The sequence below is a fragment of the Phalangium opilio genome, unplaced genomic scaffold (assembly GCF_054372755.1).
Source record: "Phalangium opilio isolate 3A_F unplaced genomic scaffold, DU_Popi_V2 ptg000024l_1, whole genome shotgun sequence".
Lineage (NCBI taxonomy): Eukaryota > Metazoa > Arthropoda > Arachnida > Opiliones > Phalangiidae > Phalangium > Phalangium opilio.
In genome coordinates, this window is record NW_028324155.1 from 3,729,663 (window position 1) to 3,749,765 (window position 20,103).

Sequence of the window (20,103 nt, forward strand, 5' to 3'; positions counted from 1 at the left end):
GGAAAACTGTCCTATATAATCCTATAATTCTGGAAAACTGTCCTATATAATCCTATAATTCTGGAAAACTGTCCTATATAATCCTATAATTCTGGAAAACTGTCCTATAAAATCCTATATTTTCATGAAAAAAAATCCTATAATTCCTATAAATATTTTTGAAATTCGGCTGGGGGCCCTGACCTTGTCATTTGTAAGGTTTCAAGTAAATTACTAAATTCCCTGATAAAACTTAACTGTGACAATTAGGGAATTAACTTAGACAAAGGCAAGTTTTTATGAAAATTAACAGCCTTTATTTGGGAAACTTTTTTTTCAAATTTAAAGATACATAACACTTTTATAGAAATTATACATTGTAAATTATAAAAAAAAAAAATGCATAGGATTTATTTTATTTTTTATTTATGGAATTTCATTTTTTATAAGATTCAGATCGAGAAAAGAATCTCTTATGATTTTTTAATCTGGTTTGAATCTTGCAAAAATTGATAAATTGATGAGAAATCTTTGTTGCTGAAACCACTATTACACATTATTCTGTATAACTGATGAGCTATTGAGCCCAATGGGGTCGGAGATGCCGTTCTGGTTGCCGCAGTTTGGGCCAAACCCAGATCCTTAAAGATACCAACCAAACACTTAGGAACAAGTTGACATTCAGCTCGTTAATAATTTTAAATTAAATTTTAATTAACTAACTTTCAACATTAATGTTGATCCAAAACCACCTTCGTAATTGTTACTAGCAGGTACATTTGGCAGAATTCCGGGTACTGGGTTATAAACTTGACTGGACCAACTTTGTCCTGAACTTATATTTAATATATTCGCTAATAATTTGGCATCCATTCCTAATCTAATTCCTAAATTCATGGTTTCTGCTGTACCAATCATACTTATAGCCAACCTAAAGGGAGGGATATGTAAATTAAACCCTTTTGTCGCCCCATTTGACCTTGGGAATAGGAATTACATCATATTATTGCATATTTTGGCTGCCTGTCCACTTCCTACATTGCCACAATGAATGATGTTAGAACCCATGCTCGATAATAGATCTTGAGCGGCTTGGTACTCTTTTTCTTTCCCACCTACCATGAAAGTAAGAGTACCAGCCTTAGCCGCGTTTATTCCCCCCGAAACAGGAGCATCGAGGAATACGGCTCCTCTCTTTTCAGCTTCTATAGCTAAGTCCTTTGATACTGATGGGTCAATAGTGCTACTGTCTATAAGAAGTGTTCCTGCCTTGACCATCCTGAATGGTTAATTTAAAACTTTGTTTATCTCTATAAACTTAATCTTTATTCTTGAATTAAGGAAATCCTTACTGGAATATTCCATTCTCCCCTTCATACACTTCTAAAACATGAGGGCTTGATGGTAACATGGTTATGATTGTATCACATTTTGAAGCAAGTTCAGCAGGGTGTATAGCAATTAGGGCTCCTTCATCAGCTAATTTACTCATTGCTTCAGGGTACACGTCATAAACTACTAATCTATGTCCTTTTTTAACTAAATTGCAAGCCATGTTGCTCCCCATATTTCCCAGTCCAATAAAACCCACTGAAACTTGGGATGTTTTCTTCTGGGAAGACACTATACACACACAACCAAAGATTGTTGCGTCATAAGATTTTTAAAAGTTTTTTTAAGGCAATTTTTACTTACCGGAAAACGATTTTCTGAAAATTCTTGGGTCCACATATCTTTGCTTTGATAATGAGACTAAATATCTTGCATAACCCGTCTTAAAGAGAGCCATTTAACAAATGCAAAATTTACCTGTCTTGAGTCCTAGGCCTAACTGTCAGGTGAAGGTTACTGTCGTCTGCTCTGTCACTTTAGCTTATTTCCAGTCCGCTGAATCACTATCGCGAAATATGAACCGCAAAATTACGCAACCTACCGAATTTTCCCCGTCTTTTTACCATTTTTCTCGTAATTAAATCAATATCATTTCTTTAAAATATTTTTATTATACTTTGAAATCTCCATAAAACTTATTTTTGTGTTAAAAAGGTACCGTTGTAATATAGATTTATATAATACGCTCTCGAAAAAGAAATTGGTGATGAGATATTCCTCAGTCGGTAATGTGCTTCCAATTAGCCGGAAGTCCTTGAGCGCGTCTCCAAAAAGCCAATCGGTTCTCGAACCACACCTGCAAAATAAAAGACGATCTTATTCATTTAAATTCGTTGAAGAGTGTATAATTCAACTAACCTTGATATCGTTCACTGGCATTCCCATTTCTGCTGCCATGATAACCAAATCGCTAATTCTGGGGTTCTTATTTCGAGCAAAAACCGACTCCAAATATTCGTTTTGATCATGATTAATGTAGGGTAGCTTGTAGTAGGGCGAAAGGTGCGCTTGTAGCATGGAAATGGTCGACATATCTTAACGTACCCGAGTTAAATTCTAGATGATTGGGCAAGAACAACAATTTTTTCCAAATTTGAAAAACGTCCGTTTTCTTTGAGATCCTCCGAGTAAATAAGCATCTCCTTGGCAAACGCCCCCTTTATAAGTCAAGGTAATTAGGACTCCGCAATACGCCATCCATTCCATTTCATAATGGGCAATCCTTCTCTTTAAATTATTAACCGTGAACGCGGACTCGCGACGCATTCCCCACGAGTTAAAAGGGTCTGATGGGCTTGTTTTTAATCAACACCCACTCTCCCGTGTTAGGATGTTTTTCATATGCTTGACACGTGCTATTTTTTCCCCGACCGCAATTATAAAGGGTTGAGGCGTTTTTAAAAAACAAAAATGCATTGCAAAACGAGAATTTTTCAAGTTTCAAAATATATAAGAGTTGATAAACTCTTCAAAGTTTACGCAAAAACAACAAGGTTTTATATAAGGCCTTTTATATTTGAGGAAACTACCGGGGACTAGGTAATAAATTGTAAACCAACGCAAATATCGAAATAACATAAAGGTAAAAATGTTTTATAACACGTGATTTCTTTATTTATTTATTTATTTACATAAGTTAGTTCATGGCAGTTTTTTTTTATTATTAATTTCAATTAGTAATAAGTATGATCATATGAGAACGATTTACCAGATGACTCCAGGGTGGGCGGCGTAACCCAAGCCAACAGTGTTGACTCCTAACAAACCGGGGTGGGCCAAACCTAAACCAGCTGCAACGGCAATTCCTCCTATAAGATATTTATGTTAAGGAAATGTAACTTATACGTTAAATTGTTTAAATTATACCGTGAGTTAGTTTGCCTTGAGCATCAGCAACTTTTCCTTGCAAATCAGCGTACTTTCCTTGGGCATCGGCTACCTTTCCTTGATAATCAGCAAACTTTCCTTGGGCATCAGCAACCTTTCCTTGAAAGTCAGCGTACTTTCCTTGGGCATCGGCTACTTTTCCTTGATAGTCAGCAAATTTTCCTTGTTGATCAGCAACCTTTCCTTGCAAATCAGCGTACTTTCCTTGGGCATCGGCTACTTTTCCTTGAAAGTCAGCGTACTTTCCTTGCTGATCAGCTACAGCCCCTTGCAAAGCCGCGTATTGACCCTGGGCAGCGGCGATTGGTCCCGTAACATCGACTGTCGTGATAGGACCATGGGCTAAACCCAAACCTACACCATATGGGGATATGATTCCGGCGTAGATGTTAGAGACGCAGGCCAAAAGACCCAAGCAAACCTATAAAATTCATTTATAAACGTAAACTCTTAATCAATGAAATTCTTCATAAGTATTAAATGGTAATTACCAAAGACTTCATTATGATTTCTCTTAGGAGCTTTCTGAACTATAGCTTCAGACAAGTTCAACTGATTGGTATTTTCCTCCGTTGATCTCTTTATATACGTATACAACACCTTAAAACCAATTATATCAATTTTAAAATGTTGTCTCGTTTACTCGGTGGTTAAATGTCGTACCAAGCAATGTTGTTACCCTTGGAAAATTATTTATTATTTTTTTTTTCTAACGGAATTTTTGATGCCTTTCCAAGTTTTTCTCAAAGAAGTTTCACGAAGGCGTTGTGTTATACTTATTATTATTATTATTATTATTCGTTATGTATTTCATCGCTTAAGGGACATTAATTAAGATTATACCACCTATATTTCCCCTTCCATTTTTATTTTTTTTTCGACTCACTACCTTGATATACTTGCCAAGTAACCCCACCCTTAACAAAGGAATTCCCGAGTATTAAAAAACTGGATATCAATAATTGACAAAAATTCGATTTTAAATCGTTACTAGCGATAATTAAAGGAATTGATAAAATAATCGCGGACCTTTTGAGTGAGACAGACAGAGTTTGCATTGTTGTTAAGGTTAGAATCAATTTATTATCAAGCCAGGAATGGATACAATTTCGGCTGACTCTCTGCCAGGATCAATTTATTACATTAGAATTTTAACAACGTGCTTTATTGCTGTAGTTTAAAAGTCAGGGTCGTTGTGAATGAGTTTAAATTACACTATGTAGGATGTGGTGTTTAAATTTCTTAGAAATTGGGTAATTTAAAGACAGTTTTCTGGAAATTTTTGAATTACTTTAATGGTAGGATATTAAGTGACATTTTATGTGTTGAATGAGCTGTGACCGTAGGGTGTGTTAATAATTTAGGCTTAGAAATTTAACCAACATATTACGTTATTAGAGGTGTCATGTTTGAATGGTTCTCAAATATCTATCAGTTCGCAACTCGGATCACTATTTTACAGGTGAAGCTGTTCAAAATGATACTTATGGTGGCAAATGTTTACTAACAGAAGTCTGAATGGATGTTTTTCATAAAAAATCATACGTAAACTATACTTAGTATTTACCATAATAGATATAAAGACATATGAAATATAAGTCAAGATTCAGGATTTTCATTTTATAATGGCAATATAATTTATTCATTTATTTACAAGAATTTATAGAAGCACCATTAAAGATAAAGAATTCTTAATTTTTTTGAAACCGAAAAGTTATACATAAGACAATAGGTTGAAAGATCTAGACATTACATTTTTCATTCTCTAACCAAGGATTTTAGCGTGACCGAGAGCTCCGTATCCGTGTCCAAGAGCTCCGTATCCGAGACCGGCCAAACCCAAAGCTGGGGCGCCAATAATACCGGCGTGTCCCAAACCGGCAATACCAGCATGACCCAAACCAATACCGGCAATACCAGCATGGCCTAAACCGATTCCAGCATGAGCAATTTGACCGAGTGGGGCGGCGATTGGAACGACTACGCGGTTAGCCAAGTTAGCGGCCTTAGCTTGAGCGTCGGAAACCTTGCCGAGATAGTCTTCGTACTTTCCTTGACGATCGGCCAATTTTCCAACGTAATCGGCAACCTTGCCTTGAGCATCGGCAACCTTTCCTAAGTAAGCGGCCTTACGACCTTGAGCGATGCCGATAGCTCCGGCAATGTCGGTGGTGGTGTAGCCAACAGCTGGGGCGGCGATTCCGAGACCCAAGGGTCCGGCAACTCCGTATGGTCCAATTCCGGCTAAACCGAGTCCACCAACAACTCCAGCCGAGGCGTAAGCGGCCATGCCGAGAACAGCGAGAACAACCTAAGGAAAATACACCGAAAAATCCGTTATAGTACCCGGCCGTACATCAACTTAAGTTATCCATGGTGGTCCTAAGCAAGATTGTATATCTTACCAAAGCGTTCATGTTTAGTACTCTGGGATCGGTAGCTCTGATCTGGTGAGAACTAAGAATGGTAATGTGATGCTTATTCGAATGTTGGTCCAGCTTTATATACCAACCGTCTTGGCCACCTTAACGGTATTAACCTCGCTCTAACCCAGCCCATTAACGGAATGTCATACTTTCCCTTGTAGATATTAACCTTCGATATCTTGTTTGGCTGTTTATGTTATGTACTTCCCTCTCATTTCCATTTTTCATTCTTATCTATTTAATTCCACAAAGAAAGGAAAAGAAAAACACACTTTTTTTGGCGTAAACTTAATAGGCGCCGATCCAGTTTTCTAAATGATTTTAGGGCGAGATGATGATAACTTCCCTCCCTCCCGACATATAACGGAACCTTCGAGGTGGAAAATATACACCCTGAAGCAAACGATTTAATATACATCTTGTTTATGATACGAATCAACTTGATTGTTTTAATTCTCGTACGTTTTGAAACTCGATTAACGAGTTTTTTTAGCCACATTTTTCATTTTTGTGAAGGAAATTATCTCGGGTTTACTTTAATCAATCTCTAAAAGACTATAAGCTCTGGTTTTCGGTATTGTTCAGTTTAATCTCAATGTTTAATATTCATTATTTTCATGAATGGATTCGGATTGGGCGTAAAATTTAAGGTTCTTTGTAAATATAACAGGTATATTATTTTACTTCCATGGTTGTGGTCATTGTAAACTGGGATTAGATTGCCCCTGGGCTTATAAAACTAGACGACGTTAGATTTTGCGGTTCCATTTGACATTGAGAAGAAATACGCTGTTCTTGTGCGTTAACCACAGGGCCCGCTGCGTTACAATGAGAAATTTAGGTTGGTGTTTGCGCCTTCAAAGATGGAAAGTATTATAGTGACATGTTGACTTGGGTAAGGTTACACGGTTACAGTATAGTTTTCATTAATGGGGGTTCCTTCAGTGTTGCCAGACTTTTGAAGAGAACTATCTATAGCTGAAACGATTCATGTTGAAACTCAATTGGAAATGAAGAGCATGGTACTTATACTAAGAACATGATAATGTTAGGATTTAAGTCTAAACTTTTTTAAAAGTCTTTTTTTTTACGAAAATAGGTTTAATGTGAAACAAGATGTAATAGTCAATATTCTAGTTTCCTCCTAATCCTTCCTTGGTTAGGCCTATTCGGTGTTACACTCTGCCTTTTAAATTGTTCACTCTATTTGTTTAAACGCCAAGGACCCTATCATAGTTCTGGACTAAAATCCAACGTAATAAGAACCATGTTAATGCTTAGGAGAGAAAATATTTGACGACTTTGCTTATGTATTCGAGCCCTAGTTCAAAAGGTTTGTTTTTATTCAGTATTGCTGGAAACGAAAGAAATAAGTCTATCACGTACTAAAACAATTTCGCTATATATCTTCTATATACAGAAGATATAGGCCTATAGCGAAATGTGTGTGTATGAATCATGTTAATTTTGTGGAGCGAACCATTTTGATAATTTATTCAAGCCCTTAATATTTCAAACGCCAAGTATTTAGTTGGCATTTATAAAATATCCCAATGTATGCTTATAAATTGATCAAAATATTAATTCAGTCAAGTACCAGTTTAGTGTTTAAAATATAATTTTCTTTATAATTTAAATTACTTAATACGGATTTTACAATTTCAAGACGTTCTAATAGTGGGTTTTAAATTAAAATTCAACATGAAAATAATTTAACCGATGATTTTAGCGGCTCCGTATCCGAGACCAAGTCCGTGAGCTCCGAGTCCGTAAGCTCCAAGTCCGAGTCCGTGAGCGGCTCCGAGTCCATAAGCTCCAAGTCCGAGTCCGTGAGCGGCTCCGAGTCCATAAGCTCCAGCTCCGAGTCCGTAAGCTCCAACTCCGGCGAGACCGAGTCCGTGAGCTCCGGCCAAAGGTCCAGTGACTGGGACGACGACTCGGTTGGCGAGGTTAGCGGCCTTAGCCTTGGCGTCGGAGAGTTTTCCAATGTAGTCGGCAACCTTTCCTTGGGCATCAGCAACCTTTCCCAAATAAGCGGCCTTGCGACCTTGAGCGATTCCAATAGCTCCAGCAACATCGGTGGTGGTGTAGCCAACGGCAGCTGGGCCGGCGAGACCGTAACCCAATGGTCCGGCAACTCCGTATGGTCCGACTCCGGCGAGTCCGAGTCCGAGAGGACCGACAACTCCAGCGGAGGCGAAAGCGGCCAAGCCGAGGAAGGTAAGGGCAACCTGTCGTAGTAGAAACGGTTGCTTTTTAGTGACTTCCCGCCATCAAAAGAGAGCCGTGATAAAAAAGTGAAAATAGTTAAGTACTTACCAAAGCGTTCATTTTTGATTCTAATTAGTTTCTGAGGAAGTAATCCTTAGAAGAAGTAAATTTGGATTGTGACTTTTCCGACGGAGAAATGCCTTTTTATACACCACCCAAAATTCATTTATTGACCAAGCCCAGTACTGGATTTTACATAAAAGACCTTCAAATCTAGTTTACCTATTCTTAATTACAAGCAATTTGTTTTGGCAAGATACTGGGATTGGGATAAATACGAGGTAGTTTACATTTTTATTTATTATTTAAAGCTTGTTTTTTCAATGTCCCGTTAGATTATTAATTTATCAAAATGCGGCCTTTAGGCTATTAAAAATATTTGGTACCATTCCGGTAGGGAACCCAGGGTTACACTACAGTTATAATCTCCGTTTTCGTATTCGAAATTTGAAGAGCCAACTCTATTGGACCCAAACCCCATGATAAAAGGGGTTTCCTTTTCTTCATAAGAGATAAGCTGTGAGACTTGTCCTTTAGTTTGGTTCTTTCTCGGGCGACAAAAGCTATTTTGCAAGAAGCTAATTTAATCGAATTAGAACCAAAAGTATTCAATTACCGTTAGAGTGGATCACTTAAGCCTAACTGCTCCAAATGCTGCGAAGAATTTTTACACGCGAGTAATTTCAATTACGTTTTAGGCTTCTGGTTTTTTTAAATGTCATTAAAAATCGCTTAGACATTCTCATAGAGTAGACAGAAATTCCCTAGCATATTCAAAATGTACGTGTATTCGTAATTCAATTAGTTTCTAATTTTCTTCCAAAGACAAGGCAACTCTTTTTGTAAATAGTTATGGTAGTTAGAAATATATTTAACTCGTTACGCAATCATAGAGACCTTCAGCAGCGGTTTGAACTTGAAAAAATAAAGTGGGTTGTCTCCTTATTTCTCATCCCTTGGAATGAAAAACATTAGCATCTTCGTGTAATATCTACGTAACTTTGAACTCTCCGAAAAGGAGTTGAAGGTAATATTAGCCCCCAGGGACATGGAATTATAATTTTGTAAGAAATACACGACACCCTCGTATTTTTAACCATTTTCTTAAACGAGTAGGCTTAGTCTAATATCTTGGATTTTGTTCAAATGTAAGGAGGAGTTAAACAAATTGAGAAACTTATCACGTTTCGATCGCGACTCTATTACCGCCTTTTTGCATCCATAACCTTTCTACTTCCCACGTTTTAGACAGTTAGGGGCCAAAATGAAACCCTCGTTTTATCATAATTATTCAAATCAAGGAAATAAGATAAATAATTATACGGTCAGACTTTTTAATATTTTAGGGTAATTTGAGGAATTAATATGCCACAGAACAATAAATAGGCCAAAACAAAATAGATATATTTTTTAAAACAATTTTATTCAACGTTGAACATCATCAAAAAATTATTCGGATTTGATAACAATAACATTTATTTACATTTTTTTATAAAAAAGTAATTTTTAAACAAATCTTAACAAACTTTAAACGATGCTAAACGTTCCGCGGGATGGAATTCGCTTCGGTGTTGTTGTGGTTGATGTTGTGTATTGACTTAGAGGATGAGTGGGGCGTGGGCGTATCCGAGAGCTCCGTAACCGTAACCGAGACCATAGGCGGCTGGGGCTCCAATAATACCGGCATGAGCGATGGGGCCAGCGGCGTAGAATCCCTTGTTGGCGTAGTTGGCAACCTTAGCTTGGGCATCGGAAACCTTGCCGAGATAGTCAGCGTATTTGCCTTGGGCATCGGCGACCTTTCCGTGGAAGTCGGCAACCTTTCCTAAGTAAGCGGCGTGACGTCCTTGGGCAATACCGACGGCTCCGGCCAAATCGGTTCCGGCGTAGCCATATGGGGCTCCGTAGGTCAAACCCAATGGGCTGACGATGGCACCGGCGGAAGCGTAGGCAACCAAGCCGAGGAAAGCAATAACGATCTGTGGGGTAGAATTTAAGAAATTTCGTTAGAAAACTCAGTTTTCTGGTAGCCACCAAAGTTCTAAGTTATTATGGCGCTCGAAAAACGCCTGGAAAAATCGAAAATTTACAGTTTAAGATATACATTACCATGGAGTTCATGTTGATGATTTTTAGAGTTGCTGAGGATGTATCCTAAGCGAGATGAGAATGAGGAATGTACTTTTTCGAAGCCCTACCAACCCTTTTTATATTAGACGCTCGCGTCATACTCCCAAGTCTGTCCCAGCCCAAGACACCTGGGCAAACCCATTAAGGGAATGCGTATTAACTGTTTTTTTCGGTTTAACCTTGCCGTTTTTTTAGGGGTACCGTTTTTGTGGGTAGCCTATGACTGTGCTTTTTTTTTCTTATATGGAAGTGTTAAGACCAATCGTGAATTAATTCTATAATATTAAGACAGTGGTCTGAGGTTTATCGTTCTCATTCTTTTCGAATGGAAAATCCTTCGCCCGGAGCGAGATAGTTAACGTGCCCCACCCATTGACGATCGTACTGTCTTGCTTCTCCAGTAGCGTCCTTGAATAAAACGTGCCCAATTACTTTTATACGAAATTAGAAATATTAATCATAAGAATATGTAATTATATCTCTAAGAGTCGCTAAGGCTTCGAATGACCAATCTCATCTCAACATATTACTACTAAACGGTTTTATCATAAATTCATGGTTTTATTTATTTTAGTCTAAGTTCATAAAACAATGGCTTTATGATATGTTTTACGTCAACAGTGGATGTGTGTCAGTAATAATGGCGACTATTCTAATATTTTGTAATGTAGGTCTTAGGACATAATCTAGTTTTGGTTTGGCTTACGTGTATTTATATACTAATGAAAGATAAGCGGCATTAGGTTTATGAAATGTGAAAGAAAAGTATAGTTATAGATTCTTTTTAGGTAAAACCATATGATTTTGGGTTTTTAGCATGGTTTTAGTTTGTCTTGGGTGTGTTTTTCACACCCATTTTTTCGCGAATGACTTTTTTGTTCACGAAGGTTAGTTTTAGGCGGTTACCGTCGCGTCTATCATAAAACAGCTCATTTTTATTTTCAAGTGTAAGGTTGTTTTTCATACATTTCTCCAAGGTTACACAGACTAGTTTAAAACCTCTATTTGATATTTAATATACCGAAAAGACCCGAGGGTATTCAAAATTTAAGGGTGTTTTAAGTAAAGTTTATGGGTGTGGTTCGAGTTTTTTTTTTTTTTTGTATGGTTAAATTTCACTGTCTTTATCGTTTAGTAATTATAACCAAAGAGTGTGTTATATTTGCGTTATGTACGAGTATAATAGAGAGTTTAAGCTACCTATAAAATCGGGCTCAATATTTCCGTTGGTACGTTGTACCCTCACTGGTCGAGCCAGACGTTCGAGAGATAAAACGATTTAGCAACGGGCGTCCAAGCACCGTACGTCGGAACGTAGAAACGTTCGGGTGGGGCCTTGATGTACCGCTTCGTGTCTAATGTACGGTTTTCATGTATTTAACGAATTGGAAGGAACTTAGTGAAGTTTTTCGCAGACGTTTGCGTCCGATAGACAGACTTTACAGGTAGCTTAAACTCTCTATGGAGTATGAAATATTTGAGTTGGCTGGGACAATACAAGTTTTTTTGTTGGTGTAGTTATAGTTCGAAAATGGAAATAAAAATTCCCACATATGTTAGGATTTCACTTTGAATATAAAAATACTTCAAATGCCTATCGTATGTATAATACCACCTCGACAATAAGTACCAGTCCAGTCCCCCTCCGGACTCGATTTTGCAACTGTCACTATAGAGTGCTGTCAGAAGCGCCGGTGTGACATCACCCATGTTGTTTTCCCATAAAGAAAAAACGGTAACTGTCATGGCCGCCCATTGCTAAAGGCAGACTCATGACGTTTAAAATTGGATCTGACGTCACAACTGAAAGTACTCTATAGGACAAAGGGGTAATTCCTCGCCTATGGTGAGACAACAAAGAATGCCAACTCCTTATAGTCAGAATTTAAAAACCGACGAAAAATAACGTTTAAATTTTTACTTTTGCAATATTGTCGTCTTAATTTGTTTCATAGAATAAGTTTTCAATAGCCAAAAATACTAATATAGTTATTTTTATTTAACTTATTCCAGTAAGAAAATACAGTAAAATGTAACGAACATAAAACGTAATGAACATAAAACGTGAAATTTTTTTTAAAGTAAACCCAAAGCTTGATATCTTTTAGCTCTTCGGATGAAATTTTTCATTGTAAAATCCGAAGGACCCATTTCAATTTGGGGACCCTTGTTGATACAGTGGACCATCATTTTATCGGAATAATCCAATTTTGGTAAAAGCTGAAAATACAAAAACAAGTAAATAAATATTAAGCGCGTATTCTAGAATATTGTTACGAATCTATTCTTACCTTTGGCGTTAATAGAAAATATTGGGATGTCGTGCGACTCGCAGTTTCAACTACAAACTCAAAAACCTTCCTCTCATTTTTTGAGTCCATCCCCTGAAAAAGAAGTTAACAATGTTTTTCGGAAGATTCGCAGGGGTGTGCGAGTACTCGGTTCGAGTATCGAGCCGAGTACTCGACTCGATACTCGATAACAACACATTGAGATACTCGAGACAGATTCGAGTAGCTTTTTAACTTCTTAAATACTCGAGTCCGAGGCTTACAACTATAGCAGACGATGAGTTCATGATCATTTATTTTGAAAATCACCTGTTCAATGTTTAATTGATCACTAACAATCTTTTTGAACTAGTTCGATATTAGATAATTGAAAATCTTCGTTATTTTTAAGAAATTTACAAAATTGCTACTCGACAAGTCAATATTTGAGACTCGATAATTACTCGAAAGAACCAAAATTTGACCTATCTAAATACTCGATACTCGAAAGTATTTTTGAGACTCGGCTCGATACTCGATAAGAAATTAGTTACGATACTCGGACTCGGCTCAAAACCGAAAAAAACGGGACTCGCACACCACTGAAGATTCGTCATAAAAACAAGTTTTAATTCAAACCTGATTAATTTCGTCGACGCATCGGAAAGGCACTGCGGTTAATTCTTGTAAAGCCATCATAAATAAAACTGTCGAAACGCTTCTTTCCCCTCCACTTTGATGACTCGCTGTCAACTCTTGCAATTTTTCCGAGTCCCTAAACTTAACTTTAATACAAATTCCGTATTTCTCAAAGTCCAACTATGGAAAAGAAAAATTAATAGTTTAATTATAAAGAGATTTAACTTAAAGCGAAACCTTACGGGATTCTCGGCAACGTTAAGAGAAACTTCTCCCACACATTGAAGTCTTGCAAAAAAAGCTGAAAAGTTCTTATTGATATTCTCCATCAAGGTATTGGTCTCTTGTATCCACTGATTTTGTAATTCTTCAATTTCTTGCAAATATCGTTCCACATTTTGCTCAACCTTATCAGCTTCCCTTTGCATTCTTTCAATATTCTTCTTACGTTCCTCGAACTGAGCTATGACATTCTCATCAACGTGAAACATTAAATCCAGTCTGGCTTGTTCTTGTAGGATTTGGGCATCAATGTCCTCTATACTCGCAGGAAGAACACCAAATTGCTGTTCGAAGTAATCAATTCAAATAAGGTTTAATTTAATTACTTTGGTAAATACTAAATAACTTAAAATTAATAAGTACTTCGCGTATAACATTGGGTAGATTTTCATTTTGCGGAATTCCAGCAATTTTTTTGGCATTTTGCAACAATGCTTGCGCCTCTTTTTTAACATCGATGCATTGTTTGTTTATTCTTTCAAATTCTTCCTGCAAATTCAATCAACGATTAGGAAACTAAATGTTAATTTTTAATTGTAGATGACGCGTGCCTTCAATTCCCGAGTTTCCGCAGTCTGAGCTTCGTACTCCCGCTTCGCTTTCTTTTTATTATTCTCAACAATGAAAGCTTTCAAAGTGACGATAGTTAACACTTTGGTAATCTCTCTGATGTCCTATTTAAAATTCATTAAGGTTTCAGTTTCATTTCCTTAAGGCGGCGCTTATTATTTTTCCTTACAAACCTGAAGAATCTTTCTATACTTATCCAAAGTTTTATATCTCTCGGAATAAATTTTTTTGATTTTAACTCCGGCTTTTTGTCTTTCAATCTCAAGATCTATTTTACTTTCCTCGTTATTTTTTACAGCCACTTTTTTCTGTTCAACCTTAGTCATAATATTCTTTCGAAAATCTCTTTGAGCTTGAAGGTCCATCTAGTAATTTGGAAATAAATCAGAAAATTGGTATTAATTTACTTTCTTTTATTTGAATCTATATAGTTTTTTGCGCCATTTTCACAAACTTTTCTTTTTCTCAATTCTTCCAACTTGGAAGTTTTCAATTCCTCAGTATTTCTAAGTTCTTTTAACTCGGCTGATTTGGCTTTGTGAGTTTCTTCTAATTGTCGAATACTGTTTTGCAACTCACGAATGACTTGATCATTCATGGAAATGACTAGATTTTGCGCTGGTCTGATATCGTTTGACAAAGTTGATTTATTTCTAGCGCCATACTTTGAAGTTCTAATAGTATACTACATAAAAAAAGACCCAATTATCAACGCATTTTGACCCAGAATAGGTTTTATTTAAGGGTGGGCGAATACTCGTCTAAAACGAATAATTCGATCGAATACCGAGACGAATAACCGTCTCGGTATTCGTTTGAACGCATTTTTACTATTCGAACGAATATCGAATACCGACTTTACTATTCGATAAATATTCGACAACCAGTTTCGCAAAGGGCCAAGGCCTAACTCCGCTATTATAGGTACCAAGATGTGTACAAAATATGAAATATTAACCCCTAAAAATATACTTTCACTAAAAGCATAGTCATTTTCATTTCCGAATAAATATTTTGTAAAAAATTGTTACTAACAACCTCCTTTAGTACTTCGTCAATAGCAGGCCTTGATATTCGACAAATATTCGCGAATAGTAGGCCTAATATTCGCGAATAGTAGGCCTAATATTCGCGAATAGTAGGCCTAATATTCGCGAATAGTAGGCTTAATATTCGCGAATAGTAGGCTTAATATTCGCGAATAGTAGGCTTAATATTCGCGAATAGTAGGCTTAATATTCGCGAATAGTAGGCTTAATATTCGCGAATAGTAGGCTTAATATTCGCGAATAGTAGGCTTAATATTCGCGAATAGTAGGCCTAATATTCGCGAATAGTAGGCCTAATATTTGACGAGTATTCGATAAGACTATATTTTCGTTAAGCCTAACTATTCGATATTCGATTAAAAAATCATTATTCGTCTCGGTATTCGATAAGAAAATTTTTGGGTATTCGATATTCGTCTCGATAGTAAAAAAGTGTTATTCGCCCATGCTTAGTTTTATTCCAAATTACCATTCGATCGGGTGTATAGAAACGAGTGAAATTAGTATCGTTTAAAACTCTTTCTAAGTTATCCGTTGTAACTTTGGTTCCGACTGGAACTCTGTGCAAATTGTAAAAACGACACAAATATCTCATGACTCCACTGGGTGCCGTAAATAAGTCTTTGAGATAATTTTCAAAACCGTAACGTTTGAATTGATTGATTGGTCTTTCCGGTTGAAACGTGTCTAGAGTTTCTCTAGGCACCATAGCGGAGTTCACTTTAAGATTCATTTGGTCTCGAATTACTTTCATGAATTCTTCCAAATCATCGGCATCCTCAAAGATGAAGGCTACAAGATCACGGTAACTAATTTGCATTTCTATAAACTTTGCGTATTTCGGATCATGCACGTTGATCTATGTAGGGAAAAGGAAGTAATTACTGCGGTATTAGTCCCAAATTTTATTAAAGTTTTACAAAATGGTTTATTTTCTCACAGTCAGCATAATCGGTTCATAAACCGCTTTCTTGAAGATGTGTTTGTTCTGTTGCAACCACATTGTTGCTTGATAAGCGTCTCGATTGGAATGTCTCAATAACTGTAGTTTTTGGTTATAGGTGCTTTGTTCTTTGGCCAGTGACTCTTTTTCTCCTAAGACGAGTAAATCAAAGTTAAGTCTCAAATAGACTAACTCAAATAAAAGACGACGCACTTAGCATGGCTTGATTGAGAGCGAAACACTCGGCTTTGATGTTATTTTTTTCATTGTCGATTGTCGTCACTTCCAAATTTAGTTTGGCAAGATGTCCTTGTACAGTTGACAGTTCTTGCCTAACTTCTTCGGTATTCTCGGGTAAATTCCTCAGCTCCGTTTCCAATTTTCGAAGTTGATGTTTGAGCTCTAGCAACTTTTGGTGACGTTGTTCCTCATCTTGCTCTTGTCCTCTTAGTTCCCCTTCAATGACCTCGACTAATTGAGGATAATTATCTACCGCGCTCTTGTGTTTCTTTAAATCACTTTGAAGGCTGCTAAAATTATTTCTAGACTGTAACAACTGGTTTTTCATTCTCCCTTCTTCCTTTTCATAGGCTTTAAATTTTTCGTGAAATGGTTGGATGTTATTCTGACTCGTTTCAAATTTTTCTTTCATTTCCGCAAATTTTGCTTTGATTTCTTGGTATTCATTACGTTTCACGGAATATTCCTTTGTAAAAAAAAAAAGGTCCGCCATTTGCGAGTGTAAACATAGAGCCTCCCGTCATGGTACCATCGCCACTAATAAATAAACTTACCACCCAAACTCTCTTTTTCTTTAAAAGATTAATAGTGTCTTGATATTTTTCACGTTCGTAATAATTTTTCACTTCATTTTCTAGTAGATTGTTTTTCTCAATTTCACTTTCCAACAATGCAATATCTCTTTGTTTATTGGATTCGAGATCCAGATGTTTCTTTCTCAATTCCTTCAATTTTTCATGCCTTTCGTGCATTTCAATGTTACCTACAGCCTTTTGAGTGTTAGCTAATAGCTCTTGGGGTGTCATTTTAACAAAATCAGCTACTCTATCTTGAGGCAAGAATTGACAAAGGTTGTCAACTTGGATGTTTAATTTCCTAACAGTTTCCGCAATCTTAAGAGAATTAATTAACTTTTAAGTTTTTAAATCTATACATATTTTTCAGGCTAGGAGGATTCATACCATTTACACCAGGAGACTAAGCTACTTGGCAGACAAAGTACCACAAAAAGAAGCCTCGCTTCCTGCAGGGTTCGTACGAAATTTTTACATTGAAAATCCCTGACTTTTCCAGGTTATCCCTGACCATTTTAAGGTGTTTACCAGAGCCAACTTCATCACACCTGGCTCATATTTAGCATTGCATGAAGAATGGTTTGATATGCCAAACAAAATCCCTGACATATCCCTGACTTTTTAGGAAAATGTTTTAAATCCCTGACTTTTCCCCCTATTTTCCATATCCCTGACTTATCCAGGTTATCCAGGATATCCAGGTTCCGTACGAACCCTGTCCTGGTGTAAATGGTATCAGTCCTCCTAGTCTCAATACTACGTATTTAGGAAAATCACCGTTTTAAAATTTGAGGGCTTATTATTTAACTTCCAATTGGAACTTCCAGACCTAAGGATTTCGCGCGTAATGCGTATTATGTTAGTGGGATCGAGAAATCTGTAACGTATTATGAAAGTTATCAGATTTTCTTCTAAACTTCGATATGCTTAAGAGCGGAGAGTATTTACAAATCAATTTCTATCAATGCTGAAGGTTTCTCGTATTGTATGTAATCTTCAATATTACCAGCACGACCCAAAACCTTAGGTTTTCCTCCAAGCCCCAAGCAAATGGCACAAACAATTGAGGATTTACCAGATCCATTGGGACCCAAAATTAAGTTTAAATTGGGGCCTGGATTCATTTCTACTTCATTGTAGGTTCTGAAAGAATTTAATGAGTTTTCCTTTGAGTTCAAAACAATGACATAGCTCAAACCTAACCTAACCAAACCCAACCCAGGGCGCCAACTATTGCAGAGAAATTTTTAATAGGAAAAATAGGATTCGCTAGGCGAAATTATAGGATTTTATAGGACCAGATTCATGAAATTATATAGGACTCTTAAATGACTAGTATATAACCAGAACCGGCCAATTTTAATGAAATACTGCTTAATTTTTCAATTAAAATAGTATACAATGCCTTTGCACTGCTAAAAAAAATATCACCAACTATATCACATAAACCTCAAAAATAAATAGGGGAAAAAGGGACTTTTCACGATAAAAATAGGGTAAAATAGGGACCTAAATTTTAAAAGTAGGAACCAAAAAGGGACCACTGGTAAAACAAAATGATATCTATTCTGTGAAAATATCACAAACAGACAGTTAGGAACCTATTACTCTTTTCTATTTTTTCGACAAAATAGTATATTATTTCTGACTTTCTTTTGTTTATATTCTTATTCTAAGGGAGCGGTAGGTAAGACTTGATACTGGCTCTAATGTATAAGGAAGGTTTTCTGATTAGAAGTAACTATTTTCGTATCATGTTTACTGTTTTTGAAAAAATCCACTGAACTAGAATTTGGGCCTTTACGGGGTTCGTAATTTTTGGAATGAAATTCCCAGACTTTCCCAGGTTTCCCTGACTAACTTGAACAAATTTCTCTGACCATTTGCAATAACGTACAAGGCGAACATATATGAAAACCAGTCTAAATTCAGTCGAATAATTTTTTCACGAGTTGTTATTGTTATAAAAATTAGCCAATTAATTTGTTTAAATTTAACATTAAGTAAATCATAAATAACCGGAGCGAGCGAAGCGAGCTCCGCAAATTTGGGGCTCTGCTAAAATCTCAGACAAGACATTTTCTGAGGTTTTTCTTAAGGGATTATAATTAATTACTTCAAAATTCTCAAAATATAGGACTTTATAGGACGATTTGTGAAATTATAGGATAAAATAGGACACTTTTCAAAATAAAGATTTTATAGGAATTACAGGACCTCTGGGCGCCCTGCCAACCTAACCTAACCTAACCCATCACAGCGAGTCCCGGCAAAGCCTTTGGCACTGCTATATATATAATTAATTTTTTAATGTTAATTATTGTTTGCGCCTATTATAATGGTGTGCAATGAATAGAGGAAGGCGTAAGCTTTCATTTGGTATATGATTTATTAAGTTTGGAAGAGCAGGGGCTATTCTTAAATTTAGCCCCAAGTTGGTATAATAATAATAATAATAATATTTATTTTGTAACCCAAAGCTACTGGCAACCACAGAGGTATGAGCCTATATAATGTGGTTACCTGGACAAAACAATACATTAAGAATAAATAAGATACACAAATATGCTATGGACTAAAAGTCAATGGGCGAGTAACAAGTTCCACTGCAGTTGGAGAGGGGTTAAGACTTAAGAGCAATACCTTAGAATACTTACAGAAAATTCTTTATTTTAATCTTCAATATTGAGCCTTGGGAATATCCACTTCTCATTTTATTCTTGGAAGAAGTTGTTACATCGTTTTGAGATACAGCCATTTCCTGAGACTTGTTGTTCAAACTTTGGTTTTCTTTATTAGACGCCATTTAGAAAAGCTTCACACGCCATATGTCCGAGCAAACTTCAAACTAATGTTTCGTTTTCCCGCCAGAATTACGAAAGAGTGGTCACTCACAATTCACAAACACTTGTGAACTGACAATATCTTGAACCAAGAGGGTCTCGATCGCAAATCCAAATTTTAAAAAATTCGGGGCGCATCGTCTGCTACGCTCTTGTGACGTCACGAGATGTTCTTTTTAGGCGCCAGCAATGAAATTCTCTATAGATAGTTTTCACACGTGGAGGATTCATACCATTTACACCAGGAAGCCGGGCTATCTGGAGGACAAAAGCAGACGGATTTTTGTCCGCCAGATAGCCTGGCCTCCTGGTGTAAATGGTATGAATCCTCCATGTGTGAAAACTATCTATTACAGGTCTGTTCTTTTAATGATTTTAATGGTTAAAAAACGTTACTTTAAAAATAAATTAACCAACCTTTTATCTTTTAAACTCTATTTTTTAGAGAAGTAAACACGGCCGCCGCGACGACAGCATGAGTCCAAAACGGAAAAGTTCATCTCGTGACGTCACGAGAGAAAAGCGAGCGCGCGGTTTTATTACCCCGAAAAAAACGATCGAAAAAACAGCCGATCGAGGCAACCTGTTATAGCGCTTCTCTTTACGA

General features: G+C 36.7%; 7 protein-coding genes across 7 annotated transcripts in view; 2 read left to right on the forward strand and 5 right to left on the reverse strand.

Annotated features, from left to right (window-relative positions):
- LOC149692213 (uncharacterized) overlaps positions 1-7,502 on the forward strand; it is a 60,730-nt gene extending 53,228 nt beyond the window's left edge. Inside the window, exon 2 of the transcript XR_016382652.1 lies at positions 7,414-7,502. The gene's annotated coding sequence lies outside the window, so the exon portion shown is untranslated. The remainder of the gene's footprint in view (positions 1-7,413) is intronic.
- LOC149692225 (3-hydroxyisobutyrate dehydrogenase, mitochondrial) lies at positions 274-1,834 on the reverse strand. Its single transcript, XM_089867910.1, has 5 exons — positions 1,675-1,834; positions 1,332-1,602; positions 977-1,258; positions 703-910; positions 274-620 (listed from the first exon to the last, which is right to left on the reverse strand). Exons 1-5 carry the CDS (start codon positions 1,766-1,768, stop codon positions 453-455), a joined length of 1,023 nt encoding a protein of 340 aa, XP_089724036.1. The 5' UTR covers positions 1,769-1,834; the 3' UTR covers positions 274-452.
- On the reverse strand, positions 2,061-2,490 carry LOC149692226 (homeodomain-only protein-like). Its single transcript, XM_089867929.1, has 2 exons — positions 2,230-2,490; positions 2,061-2,167 (listed from the first exon to the last, which is right to left on the reverse strand). Exons 1-2 carry the CDS (start codon positions 2,401-2,403, stop codon positions 2,090-2,092), a joined length of 252 nt encoding a protein of 83 aa, XP_089724055.1. The 5' UTR covers positions 2,404-2,490; the 3' UTR covers positions 2,061-2,089.
- LOC149692227 (uncharacterized) lies at positions 7,303-9,077 on the reverse strand. The gene is made up of 3 exons (XM_089867921.1): positions 8,853-9,077; positions 8,004-8,791; positions 7,303-7,915 (listed from the first exon to the last, which is right to left on the reverse strand). The coding sequence occupies exons 2-3, from the start codon at positions 8,013-8,015 to the stop codon at positions 7,397-7,399; spliced, it is 531 nt and encodes a 176-aa protein (XP_089724047.1). The 5' UTR covers positions 8,016-8,791; positions 8,853-9,077; the 3' UTR covers positions 7,303-7,396.
- Positions 7,786-20,103, forward strand: part of LOC149692228 (uncharacterized) — a 29,850-nt gene continuing 17,532 nt past the window's right edge. Inside the window, exon 1 of the mRNA XM_089867925.1 lies at positions 7,786-7,904. The gene's annotated coding sequence lies outside the window, so the exon portion shown is untranslated. The remainder of the gene's footprint in view (positions 7,905-20,103) is intronic.
- Positions 9,498-10,649, reverse strand: LOC149692229 (uncharacterized). The gene is made up of 2 exons (XM_089867923.1): positions 10,065-10,649; positions 9,498-9,934 (listed from the first exon to the last, which is right to left on the reverse strand). The coding sequence occupies exons 1-2, from the start codon at positions 10,074-10,076 to the stop codon at positions 9,554-9,556; spliced, it is 393 nt and encodes a 130-aa protein (XP_089724049.1). The 5' UTR covers positions 10,077-10,649; the 3' UTR covers positions 9,498-9,553.
- SMC5 (structural maintenance of chromosomes 5) lies at positions 12,064-20,052 on the reverse strand. The gene is made up of 16 exons (XM_089867903.1): positions 19,914-20,052; positions 19,311-19,695; positions 17,602-17,796; positions 17,431-17,530; positions 16,633-16,971; positions 16,052-16,544; positions 15,836-15,990; positions 15,365-15,754; positions 14,301-14,531; positions 14,020-14,211; positions 13,828-13,950; positions 13,640-13,765; positions 13,237-13,560; positions 12,995-13,174; positions 12,377-12,469; positions 12,064-12,305 (listed from the first exon to the last, which is right to left on the reverse strand). Exons 2-16 carry the CDS (start codon positions 19,457-19,459, stop codon positions 12,162-12,164), a joined length of 3,234 nt encoding a protein of 1,077 aa, XP_089724029.1. The 5' UTR covers positions 19,460-19,695; positions 19,914-20,052; the 3' UTR covers positions 12,064-12,161.